The sequence below is a fragment of the Neomonachus schauinslandi genome, chromosome 4 (genome assembly GCF_002201575.2).
Source record: "Neomonachus schauinslandi chromosome 4, ASM220157v2, whole genome shotgun sequence".
Classification (NCBI taxonomy): Eukaryota; Metazoa; Chordata; class Mammalia; order Carnivora; family Phocidae; genus Neomonachus; species Neomonachus schauinslandi.
The window spans coordinates 14866173-14889836 of NC_058406.1; the positions used below are offsets into that span (position 1 = coordinate 14866173).

General features: G+C 36.7%; 1 protein-coding gene across 7 annotated transcripts in view; it reads right to left on the reverse strand.

Moving 5' to 3' along the window:
• Positions 1–23664, reverse strand: part of EIF4G3 (eukaryotic translation initiation factor 4 gamma 3) — a 339888-nt gene that overhangs the window by 124732 nt on the left and 191492 nt on the right. For 6 of the 7 annotated variants that reach the window (XM_044914402.1, XM_021684099.2, XM_044914405.1 and 3 more), the window contains 4 exons: positions 22146–22325; positions 21445–21559; positions 13631–13728; positions 11549–11671 (listed from right to left, as the gene is read on the reverse strand). In XM_044914402.1, the coding sequence (XP_044770337.1) occupies positions 11549–11671; positions 13631–13728; positions 21445–21559; positions 22146–22325 (516 nt within the window). Of the gene's footprint in view, positions 1–11548; positions 11672–13630; positions 13729–21444; positions 21560–22145; positions 22326–23178; positions 23200–23664 lie in introns of all 7 variants that reach the window. The other variant, XM_044914404.1, reaches the window with a different exon arrangement.

A 23664-nucleotide genomic window follows, 5' to 3' on the forward strand; every position in this document is an offset into this window, starting at 1 on the left:
TCTTTCTGACTGCTGCATGGAGAATAAACTGGAGGGAAAAAAGAATGTTATAAGGACATAACATATAAGTTTACTACAGTAGGCCAAGAGAAATAATTTTGATGCAAAAAAGGGGTGTGTGTGAATAAATTTCCTAAATACAGGAATTAAACTGACAAGATTTGGTAACTGATTAGTTACAGTAGGTAAGAAATACATTAGATTTCTGGTTTATGACATTTGTGCCAGTCACTGAGACAGGGAACGCTGGAGGAGACATCAGGTTTTGGGAGTCAAGAAGCAGGGGACAGGAAGACCAGGAACTCGAGTTTTGAGTATGACATGCTTGTGAGATACCTGACCATAGAGTTCAACTAGAAAGTTAGGTATGTAACCTGAAGCTCAAAAGAGTATTCATTATGTAAGCAATCTATGGAGTGACATAATGAATACCTCCCATTTTAATACAATGACAATAATGCACAATAAATAATGATCATAGCAATAATGTAACAGTAACAATAATGCACTGAATTCTAATGCTAGAATCTAACAGGTCACAAGATGTATGAATCAGAAAAGGCATCAACCACATGATCAGTTCTTTTATTCTTTCTACACTTTTCCCAAGAAACTACAATTCTATTCAAAACATTTTAGTAACATGAAATTACTATTTCCAATGGTGGAACCCATCTCAGGACTGGACAAGTCTTTTCACCCCATATGTTTCTGGTGGCTCTGAAACAAAAATCTTATCTCTTCTATGGAAAAGAGCTTCACACAATTAAACTGACTATCTTATCAAGGATTATGCATTAAATTAGGTGCTGGCATTCTGCATGGAACACCGGGTGTTATATGCAAACAATGAATCATGGAACACTACATCAAAAAACTAATGATGTAATGTATGGTGACATAACATAATAAAAAAAATAAAAATAAATTAGGTGCTGGGAGTATAAGGCTTAATAAGACACGGTGCTCCTTATGTTCAGGGAGCTAACATTCTAGTGGTAGAGACAAACAATAAGCCAGAAATTAAGTATAAAATATGTCAGACAAAACTTAATGCTATGAATAAAATTAAAGGAAAGTAAAGACCAGAGAATGAAAGGGGTGTGAAGGTGCTACTTTAAAGTGATCGGGAATTGTTTTCCTGATGACATGATATTAGAAGAGACACCTGAAAGGGAGAAAAGGACATACTTGGGATGTAGAAGACCATTTCAAATATAAGGAATAGCAAGAGCAAAAGTGGAAAGGTAGAATGAAGCTTGTGGATGAAGGGCAGGGAGGTCAGTAGCAATACACTGTCATGGAGGAGAGAAGAGAAGAATAGGAGAAGGGTTTAGACAAGCAGCCAGAAGCCAGATAATGTATGACCACATAAAGACCTCCAAAATTCTACAAGTATGGACTCTTAAATAGTTTAGTCACCAGTAGAGAGACTGGATAGTTTTTAGTAGGGAAGCGATGTGATCAGATTTATGCTTTATAACGACTCACTATGGCTGTTGTATAAAGAATAGACACAGAATATAAATATGTCAAAAACTCATAAAATTCAATAGCCAAAAAACAATCCAATTTTAAAAAATGGGTAGAAGATCTGAACATTTTCCAAAGAGGACATACAGATAGCCAACAGGTACATGAAAAGGTGTTCAACATAACTAATCATCAGAGGAAAGCAAATCAAAACCACAAAGAGATATCATCTCACACATGTCAGAATGGCTATTATCAAAAAGATAATAAATAACAAGTGTTGGTGAGGATGTAGAGAAAAGGGAACCCTTGTGCATTGTTGGTGGGAATGTAAAATTGGTATGGGCACCATGGGGAAAAGTTTGAAGATTCCTAAAAAAAAAAAAAAATTAACAATAGAACTACCATATGATCCAGCAATTCCACTTCTGGGTATTTAGCTAAAGAAAACAGAAACACAAACTCAAAAAGATATATGCACCCCATGTTCACTGCAGCATTACTTAAAATAGCCAAGATATGGAAACAACCTAAGTGTCCATCAATAAATAAATGGATAAAGAAAATGTGGTATATATACACACACATACACTAGAATGTTATTCAGCCATAGAAAAGAATGAAATCTTGCCATTTACAACAACATGGATGGATTTTAAGGACCTCACGCTAAGCAAAGTCAGTCAGAGAAGACAAATACTGTATGATCTTATATGTGGAATGGAGGAGGAGGAGGAGTAGAAGCAGCAGCTCATAGATACAGAGAACAGACTGGTGATATCACAGGTTGACTGGGGTGGGAGCAGGTGAAATGGGTCATAAGGTACAAATGTCCAGTTATAAGTAAGTCATACACTTGATAAGTAACTAGGGGCTCCTGGCTAGCTCAGTCAGTACAGCATGTGACTCTTGATCTCAGGGTTGAGTTCAAGTCGCACGCTGGGTGCAGAGATTACTTAAAAATAAAATCTTTAAAAAAATAAGGAATTAAGTAACTATAGTTAATAATACTACAATGCAGATTTGAAAGTTGCTGAGAGTAGATCTTAAAAGTTCTCATCATAGGGGTACGTGGGTGGCACAGTTAATCGTCTGACTCTTGGTTTTGGCTCAACTCATGATCTCAGGGTTGTGAGATCAAGCCCTGCGTCAGGCTCCACACTCAGCACAGAGTCTGCTTAAGACTCTCTCTCACTCTCCTTCTGCCCCTCCCCACTGTGCTCTAAGTAAATAAATAAATCTTTAAAAAAAAGTTCTCAAGAAAAAGTTTTTCTGAAACTATGTATTGTGACGGATGCTAACTAGACTTTTTGTGGTGATCATTTTGCAATACATGCAAATATCAAATCATTATGATATACATCTGAAACTAATATAATGTTACCTGTCAATTATATCTCAATAAAATTTTTTCTAAAAGAATAAACAGAAAAGAGGCAAGACAGAAGCAAGGAGAAGAGTAGGGAAGTGACCGCTATCTAGGGGAAAGGTCAAAGTGACTTAGAATCTAGCAGTGGCAGTAAAAGGGGTGAGAATGAGCCATATAGGACTTGCTGATATAATGGTTGTGGAATGGGAGATAAAGATGATTTAAAGAAGACTTCTAGGTTTATCATCTCAGCAACTGGGGTAGACTGAGGGATAATTTACTGAAAAAAAGAAAATATAGGCATACACCAAACACCTGAAAAAACAGTAACACCGGGTTCAGAAATTCCAATGTCTTTATAAAACCAAGAGGTGACCTAAATGTGTAATGCACAAGGGTGCAAAATAGTAATAGAAGAATATATGCTAAGGCTAAAGGCATTCAGATTGGTGAAAACACTAATCTGATAAAACAATTTATATATGCCATAGAGAGAATCTCTCCCTTGAAGGCAAGGAATGGTTGCCAAGGTGTCAGGAATGATGAAAGAAACCCAGACACTCAAGATAAAAGCTGTCAGGCTAACCTATAGGACTTAATGATTTTACAGTTCCAATGGGCAGGGAGGGATAAAATAAGTAAACCTCTAAAAAACAAGAATAATATGGATGAATTCTCTCTAAAATATTAAAATGTCTTATAAACTATAGCATTGAAGACAGCAGTATAATGGTATTAAAACACATCAGTAGAGGGACACTTGGGTGGCTCAGTTGGTTAAGCATCTGACCCTTGATTTTGGTTCAGGTCATGATCTCAGGATCATGAGATCGAGCCCCAAGTGGGGCTCCACACTCAGCGCACAAGGTCTGCTTGAGATTATTTCCCCTCCCTCTACCTCTGCTCCACCAGCTCATGGGTGCTCGCTCACTCTCTCTCAAATAAATAAATAAATAAACAAACAGCTTAAAAAACAAAAACAGGATCAGAGGAATATAGAATTCCAGAAACAAACTCAAGTATATATAATTCAGTAAATAATTAAAACAATATCTCAAAACAAGGCGGCAATGATGAACTATTCAATAAATAATACTGAAAGAAGGGACAAGCCATTTGGTTAAAAAAAAAAAAAGGTTAGAACACAATTATCACACTAGAAAAAAAATATTACATAAGTCAAATGGATTTCTAATGAACACAAATCAGAGAAAAGTCATCACCCCAAAAGAAATGTGTACAAAAGACATGATATTTCATACACAAATAACCAGCAAATGTCAAAAATCTTAGTTCTATAAATCAGTAAATAAAAAATGGGATTTTTTTTTTTTAATATATAAAATAAGGAAAAGGGCTCTTTCTTAAACTGCTGGTCAGAGATTAACTGGTACATTTCTGGAGGGAAGATAACATCATAACCCAAAAATAAGTCCACAAAGTTGTTCATCACAATATTGTTAGCATTAGTGACAAACAGGAAAAGAATGAAAATATGCATTAGTTAAATAAACAAGGGTATATTCAATGAAATACCATGTAGCAAATAAAAATCATAATTCCTATAGTCAAACATGAACGTTTCTGCATGACCACTGAAAAAATGGTATTTATAAAACGGAATGAATGAACCCAAATATATTAAATTATAGATATTGATATGCATATATGCACTACAAGATGTCTGAAAGGATATTCACCAAAAAGTTAACAACAGCTAATTCTCAGTAGTAAGATTTAAGGCTACAATTTCTTCCTTTACTATTCTTTTCCAATGAAGATTTGTAATTTATACCCATACAAAACTAAAGTCATTTAAATTCTGAAAATACATTTTCAATAACAGATAAAAGATGAAACCTGATGGTTTCTTGTGAAATGCTATAACACTTCCTGTGACCCCTAGAACTACAGACATCATAGTCACTAGAAGATTGTAAGCTGCAACACACCACTACCACTGTTCAATGTCTGACTGGGAGTAGGTGACAAGGGACAGGAATTGTGCTACACATGTAAAAACTGAAGTTAACACTTTCTTTATAATTAGGATTCAGATTTAGAGTATCTAAGGTAAAATCACACCACTATAACAGCAAAAACTTTCACAAAATTTGAAGAACTATGAAAAAACGTCATTCAAGTAAAAATGAAGAATCACTGAACATAAAATAACATTTAACATTATTAATGTGTCTCTTAGGTGGATCTTAATGGGATGCCAAAACAATTTAAAACACATTTGCTCCACCTCTAAAACAATAAGGTATCTCAAAAATGGCCTTATGTCAAATTTTGTTTTCTGGCTTTAGGAGGTTCCCACAGGCAATGAAGCGGTAGAATCTTGGTGTTATTAAAAATTCAGGACAGTTTTACAAAACCCTGTTGGGAGACAGATCTGATGAAATTAACAACCCTGCTTTATGACTCTAAGTAGGACCCCGACTGTCCACGTACAAATTCATTTTCAACAACAGAACAGCTTAACCCTAACTATTAAGGGTCTTTGTTCATTGTGACATCTCATTTAAAGCTTTTAAGAGAATCAGCCCCCTACCTAGTTACTTGATGAAAGTTTACAATACTTTACATACTATTGAAAAGTACTATTTTTTTTACTATGTTATGTTAATCATCATACATTACATCATTAATTTTTGATGTTAGCGTTCCATGATTCATTGTTTGCGTGTAACACCCAGTGCTCCATGCAGTACATGCCCTCTTTAATACCCATCACCAGGCTAACCCATCCCCCCACCCCCCTCCCCTCTAGAACCCTCAGTTTGTTTCTCAGCATCCATAGTCTCTCATGGTTCTTCTCCCCCTCTGATTCCCCCCCTTCATTCTTCCCCTCCTGCTATCTTCTTTTTTTTTTTTTAACATATAATGTATTATTTGTTTCAGAGGTTCCGGTCTGTGCTTTTTTTTTTAATCTCTACGCCCAATATGGGGCTCAAACTTTCAACCCCCAAGATCACATGCCTTATGGACTGAGCCTGCCAGGCACCCCAAAAAGCACCATTTTTAAGCCAAAAGAGATTAATAATGAGAAATTATTTTATTAAAGATGAAAAATGATGATTTAATTCAATGACCACTATCTTTACTGCAGACAACAGTTAAGACAAAAGCATACCTATGTGCTTCAAGACAGATAGGATATTAACTCATTAATGCTTCAAGAAAGACAAGGATATTAACTTATTAGTGCTATGACTAAGTCAACAGGTGACATTTTAAAAGCTAAAACTGAGGATTCTTGGGTGGCTCAGTCGGTTAAGCATCTGATTCTTGATTCTGACTCAGGTCTTGGTCTCAGGGTCCTGAAATCGAGCTCAGTGTGGGGCTCTGTGCTCAGCGGGGGGTCTGCTTGGGATTCCCTTTCCCTCTCCACCCCCTCTTGTGCATGCACGGGCTCTCTCTCTCATATAAATAAATAAATAAATCTTTAAAAATAAAAACTAAAACTGGGTTGTTTATATTACATGGGTATCTCCTTCAAAATTTTTTTTTTTTTTAAGATTTTATTTATTTATTTGATAGAGCGAGAGAGCACAAGCAGGGGGAACAGTAGAGGGAGAGGGAGAAGCAGGCTCCCCGCCAAGCAGGGAGCCCGGAAGTGAGCACTGTATTACATGGTTTCTCCTTCAAAAAAAAATTTTTTTTAAGATTTTATTTATTTGATAGAGGGAGAGAGCAGGGGAGAACAGTAGAGGGTGAGGGAGAAGCAGACTCCCCAACAAGCAGGGAGCCCCATGTGGGGCTCGATCCCAGGACCCTGGGATCATGACCTGAGCCAAAGGCAGACGCTTAACCGACCGAGCCACCCACGTGCCTCTCCTTCAAATTCTTTATGTAGGAACCTACCTACTTATACTGTACAATTACTTGTATCATTGTCTAAGCTTCAGAACCTAACTTAACTATTATTGGTAAAACTATAAAACTCATTAACAAATGGTCAGAATTTAAGGTTTCCAGTTACCAAGTTAATAAGAAGCTCTTCAAAAACTGAATGACTTGCTGACTTTGGCAATTTTCCCAAATGACAAGGGAGGCTATATCTTTCCTAAGATATTCCATCGATCCATAGTTTCCAACCTTTTCTCTGCTCCTATACCCTGTGGCACAGGACTCTCACACATTGTAACAGTACTTCACTATAAGAGTAATTTTTTTTAAAGAGTTAATTTTTAAAACAGAAAAAAGAACAAAGGTAGTAGGAGAGAAAGATATATAAAGTAGTTCATTTAAAAAACAATGATTTTTGGTTCACCACCCCAGCCTTTGGAAGTAGACAATTCTGGAAGCCTTGCCTATACAGCATCATGTATTTATTTTTATCCTAAGGGGTCCCATAAAAACTTCCAGGCATCTAGCACATTTCTTAATACAGAAATGTTCCTCGTGCCTTACTGCTATCAACAACAGAGACATAGCTGAGAGATTGTGATGCTGAGGGAAAGTAACAAAAACATACCCCTTCTTTCCCACTTTAACATTTAAAAGCTAAAAGGGAACTCGGAGATTACTTACTACAATCCCTCATTTTACTGACGAAAAAGTAGGAGTTAAAAGGACTTAATGTTCTGACTTAAGGTCATAAATCTAAGTGACAGAGATCTATAGACCTGTAGAAAGTGTTCTAGTACTCGATGAGGTCTATACATGCACCGCTCTTAGTGCACTGTGACCACCTGAATGAGCACATGTATACACATGCACGTATTTTTTATATATTGGAGATATAAAATCTTCAGGTGCTATTCCATAGATCATTTTAAAACCTAGGAAGCAGGACAATTTCAAATTCAATCTACTCTTTAGGGCAAAAACAGTAGCAGCAAAGCTTGTTTCTCCTCTCCCTTCTCCTCATATACACCTACTACAGTTTCCCTAAATTAACTCTTTCTTATAACTTGAATGCTTGACAAAATGAAACTCTTTATCCCCCTCTTCAAACATCCCCATGAATACTCCATGTTATGTTTTACTAAAAGTCCAGGTATCTAAGCTGCCAGAGTCAACCTCTGACTGTTCTCTTTTACACCTAGGGGAACCATGCATCCTGTTTACCTGGACAGTACTGGTTTATGCCTGCTGTCCCAGCAAAATGATTCACAGCATCCCAAAGGCATTTTAAAACTGCCCCAATTCAGATGATAAATTACAAGGTCACTCTATAATCCTTACTTAGTAACCAATTGTTATATATTCTTCTAACTGGTTTCCTCTCCCTTCAGCCAACTCCCTAATCTGTCACATGAAATGACAATCATTTCCCTTCATCCCGTTTCCCATCTCCACATGCCACCTTCTTGCACATCCTGCCCCTCTGCCTGGAATATCCTTCTCTCTCTTTTCATTGTGTGAATACCAATGTGGGAACTCAGACCAAATGTCATTTCTGCTGTGAAGCCTTCCCAGAATCTTCCAGTCATGTTCAGGGCCTCCTGCACTAACAACAACTGCAAATATTAGTAACAGGAAGTGTGTACTGAATGCTCACTGTGCCCTGAGCTCAAGCAATTTTAGGTATTTACTCTCATTTAATAGTATAATAACTAACCTGTTTTCCTCATTTTTTTTTTTTAATGTGGAAATTAAGGCTCTGGAAAATCCAGTAATTTGGCTAAACTTACAAAATTAAGTGGTAGATCTAGGACTTGAAACCAAGTATGTTTGGTTCTGAGCCAAAGCTTTTAAATCCCTCCCCTAATACTATCACACCAGCACCACCAGGAACAGGTTTCTGTGATCCAACAGGAAGCAGGACATTTAAGCCTGTGCTGCCATTCTGTCCCACTTGGTCACTTCTGTGCATTCATATTTCTTTGTGTACACTCCACAGGAGGTCCAGTCATATATTAATAAGTGTCCTCTGTCTCACTTAATGAGACTGGGATAACCTCAATGATAGGAAAAGGCTTTGCTATTCATGGCATCTGCAATTGTGGCTTAAGGCAGATATATGATAAAGTCAAAAGCAGTAGAGTACTTACTATTCAGTCATAAATTCTAAAGCAGAGGGTTGTCTCATCTGCAGTCTTAATAACTAGAATGTGGTGCAGGATCTATCTCGAATTAGACCACAGTTACAAACTACCAATCTTTAGAATAAACCCAGTGGGTTTTCTTAGGCTGGCATAGTGCTATTTCTTAGTAGAATCAGCCGCCAACATTTAAAATGTGCAGATTTTTTACGTAAATAAAGATTTCTAGCTTCTTTTGAAACACTGGGTCAACATTTTTACATAATACAACAATCAGGAAGTAATAACTGCCTACTTTAACCAGGCATGTCCTCTCCCACTCTATGTGCACAACTCTCTATATATTTCCAAAACTGAAGCCAAGTATCAGTTGCCATCATCATGCTTTTTTTTTTTAAGGTTTTATTTATTTGAGAGAGAGAGAGCTATCAAGAGAGGGAACACAAGCAGGGGGAGTGGGAAAGGGAGAAGCAGACGTCCTGCTGAGCAGGGAGCCCAATGGGGGGCTCGATCCCAGGATCCTGGGATCATGATCCGAGCTGAAGACAGATGCTCAATGACTGAGCCACCCAGGTGACCCGCCATCATCATGCTTATGTGGTTGTTCTTAAGAGGAAAATGAAATCTTTCTAGTACGTATGTCTCTGTTAAAAAGCTGTGTGTGCATTCCATGAATTTCATGTATTTGGAAAGGCTACACATTAATAAATGTGGTTTTGAGTGAAAATAACTAATAAAGTAAACTGAGGCTTCATGACAATACTACACATCAAGAAGTATTGCCAACATTATAATTATTGACTGGTGGCCTTTATCAATTAAAAGCATACATTTAACGTGCTTTATGTTTACATAAACACATACACTTGTATTCATTCAGGCCTGTAGTCCCTCATGAAAAAGAGAGAGCAAAAGGATTTCTGTAGCTAAGGGTAACCAAAAGAGGGTAGGATATCCAGCTTGGTAATATTAAAGAAAAACAAACTACAGGGAATTAAAATGCAAAAAGATATACTAAGACATATTCGAGTTGAGAATTCAAACACTAACAAAAGGTTGTCAAGTATATAGCTTGAAAGTAACAATTTTTTTTTTTTTGAAGATTTTATTTATTTGACAAAAGAGACACAGCAAGAGAGGGAACACAAGAAGGGGGAGTGGAAGAGGGAGAAACAGGCTTCCCGCGGAGCAGGGAGCCCGATGCGGGGCTCGATCCCAGGACCCTGGGATCATGACCTGAGCCGAAGGCAGACGCTTAACGACTGAGCCACCCAGGCAACTGAAAGTAACAATATTTGAATTAATGTGAGAAAACAGAGATCAAATTTTAACTGCCCTAATCAACCGATTCCAGGTTTTTCTGTAGTATGGCCTTATCTAACTGTGCACATAAGTAGAAAGCATCAATGTGTAAATACTACCTGTCCCATGTTCACTTACAGGGAGGAAATTAAATAAATTCACACATTTTCAAGGGCTCTATGTATTTGTGATCTCAATTTTTTTTTTAAAGATTTTATTTATTTATTTGATAGAAAGAGCAAGAGAGCACAAGAAGGGGTAACAGTAGAGGGAGAGGGAGAAGCAGGCTCCCCGCCAAGCAGGGAGCCCGATGCGGGGCTTGATTCCAGACCCTGGGATCATGACCTGAGCCGAAGGCAGACGCTTAACCATCTGAGCCACCCAGGTGCCCCTGTGATCTCAATTTTTAAGAACATTTTTAACAACTTTTTTTAACCTATGCTACTAAAATCAAGTCAATAGTTGACTAAAATCTAAAATGATATTTAATCATCCCTATCACTTGTTCATAAACTGGGCCCTGAGGAATACTTCACCATCAAGCCACAAAGGGGGAAGCAAGCAGACCCCTACTCCTTAGTAACTTTCGTTTTCTCTGTCTTATACGCTGAGCTCTCAGTTTAGGTATTTTAAAGCTTTGAAAATCACTCATCTCTTCTGAATGGCTTATCAAAATTTAAAGTGACCAAGTGATGAAATATAAATCCTGGCAAATTTGGGGACTTCCAGCCTGTACTGCAGTTTACTAAACTCCAGTTCTTCCTGGACTGTCTTGATTTCTAAAAGCAAGAAAGTGAACTTTTAGAAGACCATGATAACCACATTCTGCAATGGGAAAAAAAGGTGCTTAGCTGACAGAATTTCCTAATAGCCCATGTAAATAATTAAAGAAGACACCCTCTAATCAAAAAGCTCATTTATGTAGTCCTAAAAGGTAAGAGGTATACCTAAAATACATCTAACTGTGCTCTGAATTACACAGGCACTTGCCCCAAACAATACTGTTAAGTAACAATGTTTAAGTTTTCAACCTTAAAGTTTTCACAAACATAGCGTGCAGCATTTAATTCCTACGGCTCCATATTGAAACATGAAATACTCAATTATTGATGAGGTTTCCATAGGAACTGCAGCTCCTTTTGGTATCATGCAATAGTTCCTTAGGAAGAGTGGCAGCAGCTATGCTCTGAATGTGGAGACAATACATAGAAATATTACCAATAAAAATCTGGAAGTTTTAACAATTTGTAAAGAGAAAGAACATGTCTGCTTAAATATCATTTAGATATTCGAGCCTATGAGACAACTGATGGACATGGGAAGTACAGAGAGTGGCTATAGAAAGAAGAGCCCAGCAGAGGTTAGTGAACAAATACACAGTGTCATCCCTCATGGCTCACTGTCTTACCTGAGGAGGAGTAGGTGTGGAAGTGGGTCTCCCTATGGGAGGAGTAGGATTTCTGCTGCCACCTCCAGACATAATCTCCTCTGTTATGTCTTTCCCTCCCTGGTTTGGATCCCGAATTCTTATCTATAAGGTCAGAATAAGATGGCATATTGAGAGATGGGTATCTATGTAGTACATTTAAGGGCCATGATGTGGTTAAAGGTATAAAGTGGGAAATCTATCAAATATCAAAGTTGATAATCACATGTGACTTTATTTCAATCATAGAACCGTATGGTGTAATTCAAAGAAATTTAGGACATTAGTTCTGACTGAATTAATTAGAATAACAAGCTAAAATGAGACCCAGTTGGCTGAATTTCTAGGTCAAAATGGCGAAGAATTAACGCCTGTCTTTTAAGAACTGCCAAATTAACTGATTTTATTTACAATGCTTAACGTAAGATTCATAAATAAAATCATTTTAAAATATATGTTACTCTGTAAAATAAAGCTTTAGGGGTCGTAAATATTCTCCAACAAAATGAAAAATGCACATATCCTAGTAATTAGGAGTAATTTATGTTGCAGATACCTTACATATGTAGATAAGAATGTTCACTGCAAAAGTGGCTTGTCGAGCAAAGGCACAGAAACAAGCTCAAGGCTGATCAAGAACATAGTAATTAAAAAAGTATGCTACATCCTTACAATTAAATACCAATCAGTCAATAGAAAGAATGAAATAGATCTACATGTACTGATATGGAATGATCATCCAAATGTATTGGTAGGTAAAAAGCTACAAGATGCAGAACAATGTGTATGGTGTTCTTTCAATTTTTTAAAGGCGACCTATGCTTACATATGTCAGTGGAAATGGTGCTGCAAAGGAGACGGAGCACCTGGGTCTAGGACTTCCATCTTGTGACAGTGCTGAGACCTAAAGAACCCTTCTGCTATCACTACCTCCAGAGTGAAACCAAGGTAGCCCTGGCTTCCTGGAAATGTCAAAGCATTCATTAATAAAATCACCTGGCTCTGGAAGCTGTTTTGGGAATTCTTCAGTAAGATTTCTAGTATCAGCTATTTTTTCAGATACAGAAACTTGTTTCTACTACAATTTTAAATATTGCTTCTCGTTCATTTGTTCTACTTTCTTGTTCATTAACATCTATTATGTCTTCCATTTTCATCATCTTCTTTATTGTTTCTTTATCCTGGGTGTTCTTCACATCCATCATCTACCATGTTGTTTCAACATTTCTAAAGCATACGTTCTCAACTTCAGTGTCCTGATATATGGGCATTTCCTGCTTATTATGATGTGTGCACAAGAAATCTGTTTCTGATAATTAAAGAGCCTAAGTTTGGAACCCTATTATTTTTATTAAATGAGAGTACTTTCAAGAGTACTGATTGCTATGGTATCTCTCCCACGTATCTCACCCTTGTGAATCTCATTTTGTGTGTCCTAATGGGTAAGAAATTGCAAGCCACTCTTCTACAGGATGTCCTGCAATGTGAACTTTATATTACTGCACTCTAATTTTCTTTGGGCCTGCCTTTCTAGACAGAGGCAAAGCCCCTGTAACTTCCTAAAAACAGAATACATTTTCTAAATTCTAGTATTTCTAAAAATAAATCTATTCCACAGGGAGGATTTTTCTTATTGTCCTTAACACTTTGCTCATTTTCACTTGTGCTGTTTTTTCCCCTGTAAGTTCATATTTGAACATAGAGCTGATTAGGACTGAAGTTAAAGGGCAATAATCAGTAAGTGAATATAGAGCTCAAATTTCTCCCACTTAGTAAGATCTTAGCAGACTAAATCCTCCCAGTTCTAAAGAAGGCATGTTGTCATCTAGCATAACTAGCTCAGTGCATGCTGAAAAATGATATTAAGCAAATAAATGGTTCTTGTAACTTCTACTTATATGTCCATACAAATTGTCTAGGTCTAGTGGTAAGGATGTAAGTGAAGAATAAAAAATGGCAATCATTTGTGAACTCAGAAGAATGATTACAGCTGTGGGTAAACTTATTTGACAAGGGACTGGATATTCGATTTTAAAATAAGACAAATTAATAAATATCTCTTACTGTTTTTTTCTCTCTCTTGGCTGGAGGGGGCTGCTGCTGCGTAGGCACTATGATTGGTGCTGACTGATACACTGGCTGACTTGGGTAAAAAGGCGTTCCTAAAGAATTAGAAAAAACAATGAAAAGAAGCATTCAGTTATTTTGTCAACCATTATAAGACTACTAATGGCACTGTGTCTCCGGACAATCAGTTAAAAAAATAAATAACAAAAACATTCCACTTAATCATCTCTATCCAATAGCTTCCCTATATTTACTGAAGTGCTCAAGGAGTGATTCCCCAAAACTCAAAACACCTATCTTTTTGTCAGCATCCAATATGAAAACAACTAAATAACCAACTCCTGCAGATTGCCACCAGAGGCACTTTTCAAAAAAACTAATCATACTATAGTACTGCCTTTAAAAAAATCTATTCCGGGGGCCTGCCCTTTCCCTGCGATGTGATTCTCAAGCAAGGGTTTGTGTGAATATGTTTTGTGTGGGGGTTTGGTCAGAGGAAGGAAAATATATATGATCATCTTGTGGAGGGGGAGTGGTCTGATTCTTCTCCCTACTTTCAGAGAACCACTGTCATAGGGAACCACCCTTAAGGATTAGCCAATATCATACTATTGGAGCAGAAAAAAGGCTGAGAACAAGCAGCTGAAAAATGAAGTGTGATACTAAGAGTCCAGGTTCCAGGGTTTTAACTACCTTATGTACCATTCTCTAGCTCCGTACTTTTGCTCTAGCAACAACCTATACCTACTACTATCCCTTGAGTACATCAATCTCTCCAACATTGTTCATACCTTTGACTATGCTAAAGGTATGCCAAAATTACCTTCTTCCACCCACCCCTTGTACTCTCAGTGAATACTTTAACTTTAAAACTCTGACTATTAATATAATTACTATTAAGCCAGAGTACTAAGAGAAGAGGTGATGAGGAAGGGTCAGATACTGGATACATTAAGTAGAACCTACAGATTTGCTGATAGAGCGGATGTGACTATGAGAGAAAGAAGTGTCAAGGAAAACTCTTAAGGCTTCCAGTAAGTGGAAGAATGAAAATGCTATTTACTGTGCTATTTATTTACCTACTGAGATGAGGAAAACTAGAGGAAGAGTAGAGTTTAGAGCATAAAAATCAAGAATTCAATTTTGGACATGTAAAGTTTGAGATTCTTACTAGACCTTCAAAAGCAGATAGCAGCAAGTAGGCAGGAAGAGACACAAGTTCCAGAGTCAGAGAATAGGTGTCCATTCTGGAATTAGTATAGTATGGACAACATTTAAGCCATGAGACTGGGTAACTGAAGAAATTAGTACAAATAGAGAATGAACCCGAGGACGAAATTCTGGGGCACTCTATGTTGTTCAGACATTACAAGTATGAAGAAAACCTAGCAAAGGACATGAAAAAGAAAATCAAGGCAGTGGCTGAAGTAAAGAGAATGGTTTAGGAATGGGGAGCATGCATAACTACGTAAAATGGCGCTGAGAGTCAACCAAGATTCAGCAAAGTAGAATGCACAGGTGACCCTGACAAAAGTTATATGGGTGGAGGGGCGGGAAAGTGCATCCTGATTAGGGTGGGCTCAATAGTGAATGAGATGGAAATGAAGAAAAGTGGTTGGGTTTTTTTGTTTGTTTGCTTGTCTTAAGATGGGAATATAACAGTATATACCTGTATGCCAAAGGGACTAATCCAGCAGAGAGAAAGAAAATGATAATGCCAGAAAGAGAGAAGAGAACAGCTAGAGTAATAGCCTTAAATGTGTACATGATGGGATCCAGTACCCAAGAAGAAGACTGGCCTTTGGTAGAAACAGTGATGGTTGAGTCATGATAACAAGAAGGAAAAACATGAAGGTACAGGTAGTTAATACAGGTAAAATCCTTGGTATGTTAGTACACAAATAATGTTGGCTCTCTTATCACTGTCATCGTCAACATCAAACCATCCCCACCATCATAATAGTCTTTTAAGTGGTAATTTCTTGGAAGCAGTACCACATTTCAAGGTACCAGAATTCTGCAGATCTCAATCAAATTTGGAGAAGATCTGAACAGGGGGAATGGCTAGGATTTCAATTAATTCAATGTAAAAAGAGAAAAACACCTTATTAGCCATGCTTCTGGTAGTGCATACAGTATTCTCAAAGTCAAGCTTAAATAAGCAATTCTACGCTACCCTAGAATGTCACTAGTTCTAAAACTCAGAAAACAATCCCCTAAAATTGGTTTCAAATGCTGCTAGACAGGCAATACAGTCTGCTCACTTTGCCATATTTTTTAAACTAAGTGACAAAGATCCAAAAGGTGAAAAAAATTAGATTGTTCTAATGAAATGTTTTTGAGTCAACACGACTGGGGTAGAGACTGCAGATAGTACACATGCAATAAATACCAGCTGAATAAACCTGGAAGCATAGGATATCTCAATAATGGGGTTAAACACAATTAGTAAAATATCAAGTCAACTGTGGACCCCAGCAGAGTGGGCCCTCTACCTTACCAAATAACGATTATCTTTTATAGAATACTAATTCAACTTCTTATAATGTCAGAGACATTTAAAGACATTTATTTTATTCTATTAAAAATGTGAATAACTTTTGCATACCATTTACTAATTAGGTATGTTACTTAATGTCCCCAACCTCTTATGCATGGAATGTAACAGGTTTATCTAGATTAGAGGTATGTCAACTAAAGCCAATAGGCTAAATCCAGTGCAATTTTATAAATAAAGTTTTATTGGAATACACCTACATACAGTATTTTATCTGTTACCTACTGCTGCCTTTTCACTAAAATGGCAGAGCTGAATAGTTGCAACAGAGACCATATGGCCTGCAAAACCTACAATATTGCCCTTTATAGAGAAAGGGCTGACCCTTTTCTTCCCCTGATCCTTGTTCTCGATCAGTGGTTCTCCAAACTCCAGTCAATACAAAATGTGTCAATGATATATGGCAAAATTTACACAATATTAACCACATTACTATACTAACCACACACAGAGCCACAACTATAGGCTTGCTAATTTGACATTTTGGAAAGGTCTGTTACTATTTTGGAATTATTTCTGTCTTGTTCCTTCGTTGTTCAAACAGCCTTCCTATATGAAATGCTACTGACATTAAGTAACAGTTTTCTTTGAAAGCCTCTGTGGCAAAATTAAAAAGGTAATAGTTCTGTATGTTTCTTCCTTTATTTTACTTTACTTTTTAAAAATTTTATTTCACTAGGATATTGAAAAATCTGGGAACTAGTGGTCTAGTCAACATTTAGATTTGTTCGCAATGGTAAAACCCCAAACACAAATATCAAACAAATGCACTGTAAGATCCTGAAAGGCAAGGAGAGTATCTCAACATCTACATCCTACAAAATACCTAGTACACTGTCTTATACATTGCAGGTCTTCCAAAAACCTATCAAAACTGAATTTTCCCATAGAAACAAATAAAAAGATAGTGGTTAAGTATGCAGGTCGTACATAAAAATCAGTTCATCCCATAATATCCCAGAATAATAACATCAGTATACAACCACATCCACAATCACAGTACTTTTTTTTTAAAGATTTATTTATTTATTTTAGAGAAAGAGAGCATGAGCAGGAGGGACAGAGGGACAGGTAGAGAGAACCTCAAGCAGACTCCAAGTTGAGCACAGAGCCCAACACAAGGCTCAATTCCAGGACCCCAAAATCATGATCTGAGCCGAAACAAAGAGTTGGTTGCTTAACTAACTGCACCCCAACAATCACAGTATTAACACTCCATGAACACACAATCAAATTCAATTTCGGATGCCAGACTTTCCCACTTCCACACACCATGGGGAACAATGAATGAATCCCTCAGCTCTTAGGAGCTAAAAAAGGTGCCCCAGCCGCCACAGAGCTCAGGAAAAGAGTGGAAAAGAAAATGAAAGAGGGAGGAAGAAAATGATACAGTGAGAAAAGGGGAAAGTATAGTTTGAAGCAAAGGAGAACAGGACTTTTTTTTTTAAGATTTTATTTGTCAGAGAGAGAAAAAGAGAGAGAGAGCACAAGCAGGGGGAGTGGCAGGCAGAGGGAGAAGCAGGCTCCCCACTGAGCAAGGAACCCAATTGGGGACTTGATCCCAGTATCACTGTCACTGCTAACCACACCTCTTTGCTCCCAAACCCAAATTTTTACACCTTGGGCCATCACCTTCATGAGGTATTTTTCTGATATAACAGGCATCAAAATATTTAAGAAACACTGATGAGAGAAAAACTGAAAAGTGACACTGATCAAACACTACTCATTAGTTATTTTTCCTCAATACTATAGAAACACTCCAAGAATTATAATGTATAAACAGAATTTTATGATCTTGGTTACTGAACTTCAGTAAGGGCAAAAATATTCTTTGGGAATCACTGTTCAAGATTTAAACTGAATAGAGGAGTAAAATATTATTACCCTAGAGTGAAATGTAAGCTAAGGAAAAAGAACTAAGACTTGGGCAAACGAGACTGTCCAACTCACCACCTCCACCAGCAGGGCAGGAAGGAACAAGACTAGGATTCGTTCCTTACCAGTTCAGCCAGAGGAAGGCCCTCTGCCCTAGAAGACAGGACTGCTGTGCTTCAGAACAGAGAACTAGGATTCCATTCCTTATACTTGCTTTTAACCTGAACCCAAGATTAGGAAGAAGAGGAAGGAGAAAAGTGGGGGACCAGGATCAGAGGGAAATGAAAAACTGGGAGTGGAAGGGCAAGAGAAGAAGAGATTCCAAAACAAGAAAATAGGAAGGGGGTATGTTTATGTCTTCTAGACCGTAAGGCCAGAATAGCTGTCCCAAGGTGGTACAGCAGAAGGACCTATAATTGATGGGAACTACTGGATCAGAACTTTTAAGTCTGATAAAAGCATATTAACTAGTGATAAGCCTTAAAACTAAAATATCTGCCCAAATAATGAAAATAATCTAAGCCTGGATTATACATTATGATTCATCCCTAAAATGGAATACTATATAGCTTGAAATTCTATAGGTAATGAAATGGAAAGATGTCCATGAATATATTGTGAGATGGGGGAAAAAAATACCAGAAAGTTTTAGAACATTATAAATAGTATGTGGCCATATGTATTAAAAATTGTTTAAATATAAATGAAAAAGCATGTATTAATCTGTTAAATCATTGTTTCTTTAGGGAGTGGAGAAAGGGAAAAAAACTGGCTACTTCAACTTTATATATTCTATTATTATTTGTATTTTTCTCACTAACTTGGTTACTTTCATAATGAAAAATTATTTTAAGATTGTTTTTCTCATCTTAAGTTAACTAGGTGAACTGTTTTAATCTATAAGACAAACTGCTTACTTGATGGATTTGGGATCTGCATAAGAATTTCCCAGGGAAGAAAGAATATCTAACAAAGGGAACAGATATCAACAATATTTGAGATACAACTGCCCCTCAATATCCTGCTTTTTGTGAAAATAAACAAATACAGTCTATATGTAATAGAAATAAATAAAGCCAAATATGTTATAATATTGTATATCCAAATCAGCAAAATATTTCCCTACCAGTAAACTCACCTATATTGTTTCTATATATACTGCAGTAGTATTAAGAGCAATAAAGAGGGCTGGCACAGATTTATAATAGAATTTTAATGACAACATTTTGCATCAAAAAGTTATTTATATAATGTGTAAATAAACAGGCTAGAATTCAGTGAGACACCTTTCAAAATGATTTTGCAAATTAGAAGATACAACTGCATTCCCATTGCAACATGGGATTCAAAGAGAAAAGTCTGGAGATTTTAGCATGTTTACTCGGACAGCCAGTCTCACCTTATAGTTTTTCTACTCAATAAATTCTTGATAATATCAACTGCCAATTTTACACTTAAAAATAATTTTAATTGGGGGCACCTGGATGGCTCAGTCAGTTAAGCATCTGACTCTTGATTTTGGCTCAGGTCATGATCTCAGGGTCCTGGGATCGAGCCCTGTGTCGGGCTCTGCCCTCAGAGGAGAATCTGCTTGTCCCTCTCCCTCGGCTCCTCCCCCTGCATGCTCTCTCTCTCAAATAAATAAAATGAATAAATAAATAAATAAATAAAATCTTTCTTAAAATGGAAAAATAATTTTAATCGGCTTTAAATTTATAGAATAAGTACAAATACAAAGGCACTAAGGTGGTATGAAAACCCCAAGTTCAAACTAAGTTCAAGGGACACTTCAACAGTATTAGCAACATTCTATGTCAAAGCTGGGTGATGCACATGTATTACCTTACTTTAAAACACATATATGTAACAAGTGTTGTTTTGAAAATATCAAATATTTCCTAGTAAAATACAACTTCAGTAAAGCCATCTTTCATATATACATACTTGCGACATTTAATGACATTATGAAGTGTATCATTTTGTAACTGGCAGTTTCACAAGCAATAGTAACCAAGGTAAGAGAAAGGTTTTCCCTTTTCTAGAAGTAGTGGTTCTTTGGCCTATTTCACCTCAAAACCTAAGGGAAATGTTCCTGGGATATTCTAATACCAATTAATTCTGATGTAAAGGTTTTTAATTGAGACACTAAATCCCAATGTTAGGAACTTGGTTAGTGGATACCTGTTTATCTATACTAGATTACTATATCTTAAAAGAACAAGTTAAAATTTTAATATGTCCTTACTGGTAGCAAAAAAGATCAATGCTTACTGAATCCTAAAGCTTAATTTTTCTAGTATTTGCTGATTTTATCCCTTAGAATTCACTTTCTATGTAATAAAGCAAGTATAATATGTGGTAGAAATTTATTGAGTAAGTCGTTTTCATTACTCTCTAGCTTAGTACTGGTTCACAAAGTACAAACATGGCACTTATTTCTCTACATTAAAAATATTTGTGATTTTTCGAGGCATTTTCATTTCACTAATCCTCATAACCTTCCTATGGACACAGATCTTATCATAATTTTGCAGAAAATGAATCACAGAGGTAGTCAGTTATACTCAGTCATCCCACCCCAATACCTAGTCACTGTTTTAGGTGCTAGGGATACAGCAGTGAACAAAAGAATCAAATTCTTTGCCTTTGTGGTAGTACATTCTAGTAGGGAAACATTAACAAACATTTTGGTAAATGGTGATAAATGCTTGGAGAAAAAAAATCATGGAAGGGAGGTAAGTTATAACTGACCCTTAAACAACACACGGGTCAGGGGCACCCTCTGCTCCCCTGCATGCAGTTCAAAATCCATGTATAAGTTTTGAAGCCCCAAAATCTTATCTAATAGCCTCCTGCTGACTGGAAGCCTTACCAATAAAATAAACAGCTGATTAACAGATATTTCGTATGTTATATGTACTACGTGTATTCTTACAAAAGAGTAAGCTAGAGAAACGAAAATGTTAAGGAAATCGTAAGAGAAAATACATTTACAGTACCATACTGTATTTATTAAAAAAAAAAAAATCTGTGTATAAGTGGACCCATGCAGTTCAAACCTGTGATATTCAATAGTCAACTGTATATTTATTCCATCAGCAAAAATCCAATAAAAATCCAGGTAATGATGAGTTGGTTGCAGATTCAGAACCTTGAGACATGGGTTCTTTGCAACAGAATTACCAGCTCTTTCAGATGGTGTCATTAACTAAATACTTCTGTAATACTCTTTTCTTGTAAACCACTCTCTAAAAAGCTTTCCATTCAGAACTGTTTGCAACATTTTATTTAAAAATTCTTTACAACACTAAACCTCACTGCCTAAACTGATTAGCAATCAGTTTTAGCAGAAATTGCTCAATTATTTCATACTTACCATAAGCATTGGGGAAGTCCCCAGGTCCTGGTCCAGGATAAAAAGGCCCTGGCCCTGGTGGTTGAACTGGATACTGTTGTGGGGGCCCAACATAAGGAGGGCCACTATGACGGTACTAGAAAAGAGAAATTAAAGATATTTATAAATAATATGAAGATAGCTTACTATTAAAAAACATAAAGTTGTGTGTGTGTGAGAGAGAGAGAGAGAGAATTACTGAAATAAGGTGAAAACTCTTGGTTAAATACTTTTCAAAAACGCTTGCTTGCCATCAAGATGCAATGAGGACGAAGAGAAAGATGTGCATTAGGTAAAAACCGTACAGCAAATCAGTGCACAGACAGATATCAGCTCAGTATAAAATTATTTCAGGCTAGTAGCTTTTAATGAAATTGAATGTTATCACAGGAACAGCATAATTACTGAGTCTGTTTTAGAGCAGATGGATATGGGGAAGGGATAGGGTAAAAGTTAGAAGATAAAAATAATTTCTCTAACATCTTAGAAAAACTTAAAGAGATGTAGAAATAGCTCCTTACAATATTATGGAAAATGATAAAATGGTAGACTTATAACCAACAGAAAAGTTCACGTATCACTAAAAACCAATGCCATCACCCACCCTCCCTGCTTCCTTTGATGAGAATTTGGGTTAAATCCCACTCTACTGCTGGACGACAGAGACCTGAAAGATACTTTACCTGTGGGATACAGTACTGAGGACCCTGGGGCACTGGGTACGGCATGGGCAGATGGTTAACCATCATGATGTGCTGATTGGCCTGATACACTGCAGTGGGTGTCTGTGCACCAGGACGAATGGAAGGACTGCTGTTCGGGATGGTAGCTCTAGGAGGCTGTATCTGAGGCCTCTGAAAAAACTGAGGAGGGGAGAAAAAAATATTTATTTTTTTACAAAGGGGAATACGTAAATTTTACTATCTTGAGCTTTCTTCTTTTTTCCACTAATAAAAATGTTACCAACTGAATTGGAAATACAATATACATGAAAAGAGGCCAAACTGCATGTGGCTGGGATCACTAAAAATATTCTACACTAGACACACTAAGTCAAGTTTTGATCAGTGCTGTCACACATATGAAAACAGTAGGGCAGTCTCACTTTTAAAGTGAAGCCTCAGCTATTTTAAATGAAAAATTATATACTATAATTATTAATTTTAAAATGTGATAAAATATAACAAAAGGGGTAGCTTCTGTCTCTCTAAAAGTTGTTTTACTATATAAAAGTACTTATATTAAAAATTAAAAGCAGTCCCTTAAAAAACTACCATTCAAGTAATTTATAAAATATTTCTAGACATAAAGATTTTTATCTCAGTCTATCAGAGTCAAGTTAAATTAAAACTACCAGTAGAGTTGTCACATGCTGATTGTCACATGATGGGAATGGCCTTCCTTTTCTAAAAAGTGGCAACCCCATATTAAAATGAACCCAATTTTGCTATATTGAATAGTTTGCAGTAAAAGTGGAAAATCTAGACAGACTTAAGAATGGTCTGGAAGGAGCAGAACTCAAAATTTATCAAATGGCAGCCAGTAGCTGTGGTTATTTATGGCTCTCACTGCAGGCTTAAAAGCCTTGAAACAATATACCAATAATAAATTCCCACTGTGAATGCATGTATATTCATCAGCAAACAATCAATCTCATTGTAATAATAATAAGGGAATAGAGTAATAAAGAGGCCATGCAGAACCAGTAGTTGTTACCTGGATGGGTCTGAATCCTCCCTTCAATTATGAAGCAAGAAAGCAGCAGGAAACAGAAAGAAAGCCAATGGAAAAGCTTATAGATCAGTAGGAAGGGGTAGGACATAGCATGCAGCTCAACAAAAATATCTTTCTATTAATAATAGGAGAAGAAGGAAGATTAGAAAATCAGAATGACAATTCTCCACTTGAGAATTCAAGGACACATGGAATTGAAGAACTGAATCACACTTAATTGAATATAAATAAATCCAGTGGCAAAAATATTCTAATCGTAGCCACAAGTTGTAACAGCTTGAAAGGATATGTCTGCTTTCAAGTACAGATGGGACTGATTCCTGATTCCTGTTCTTGGCTCTACAGACACCCATTATGTGACTTGGCATTATTTAGCTTCTCTATGATCCACTCTCCATCTTTAATGGAGAAAAGTTAAAAATAAAAGTGCCATTCATTATTTTAAAGTTTGCAAGCGTCCTAAGAAAT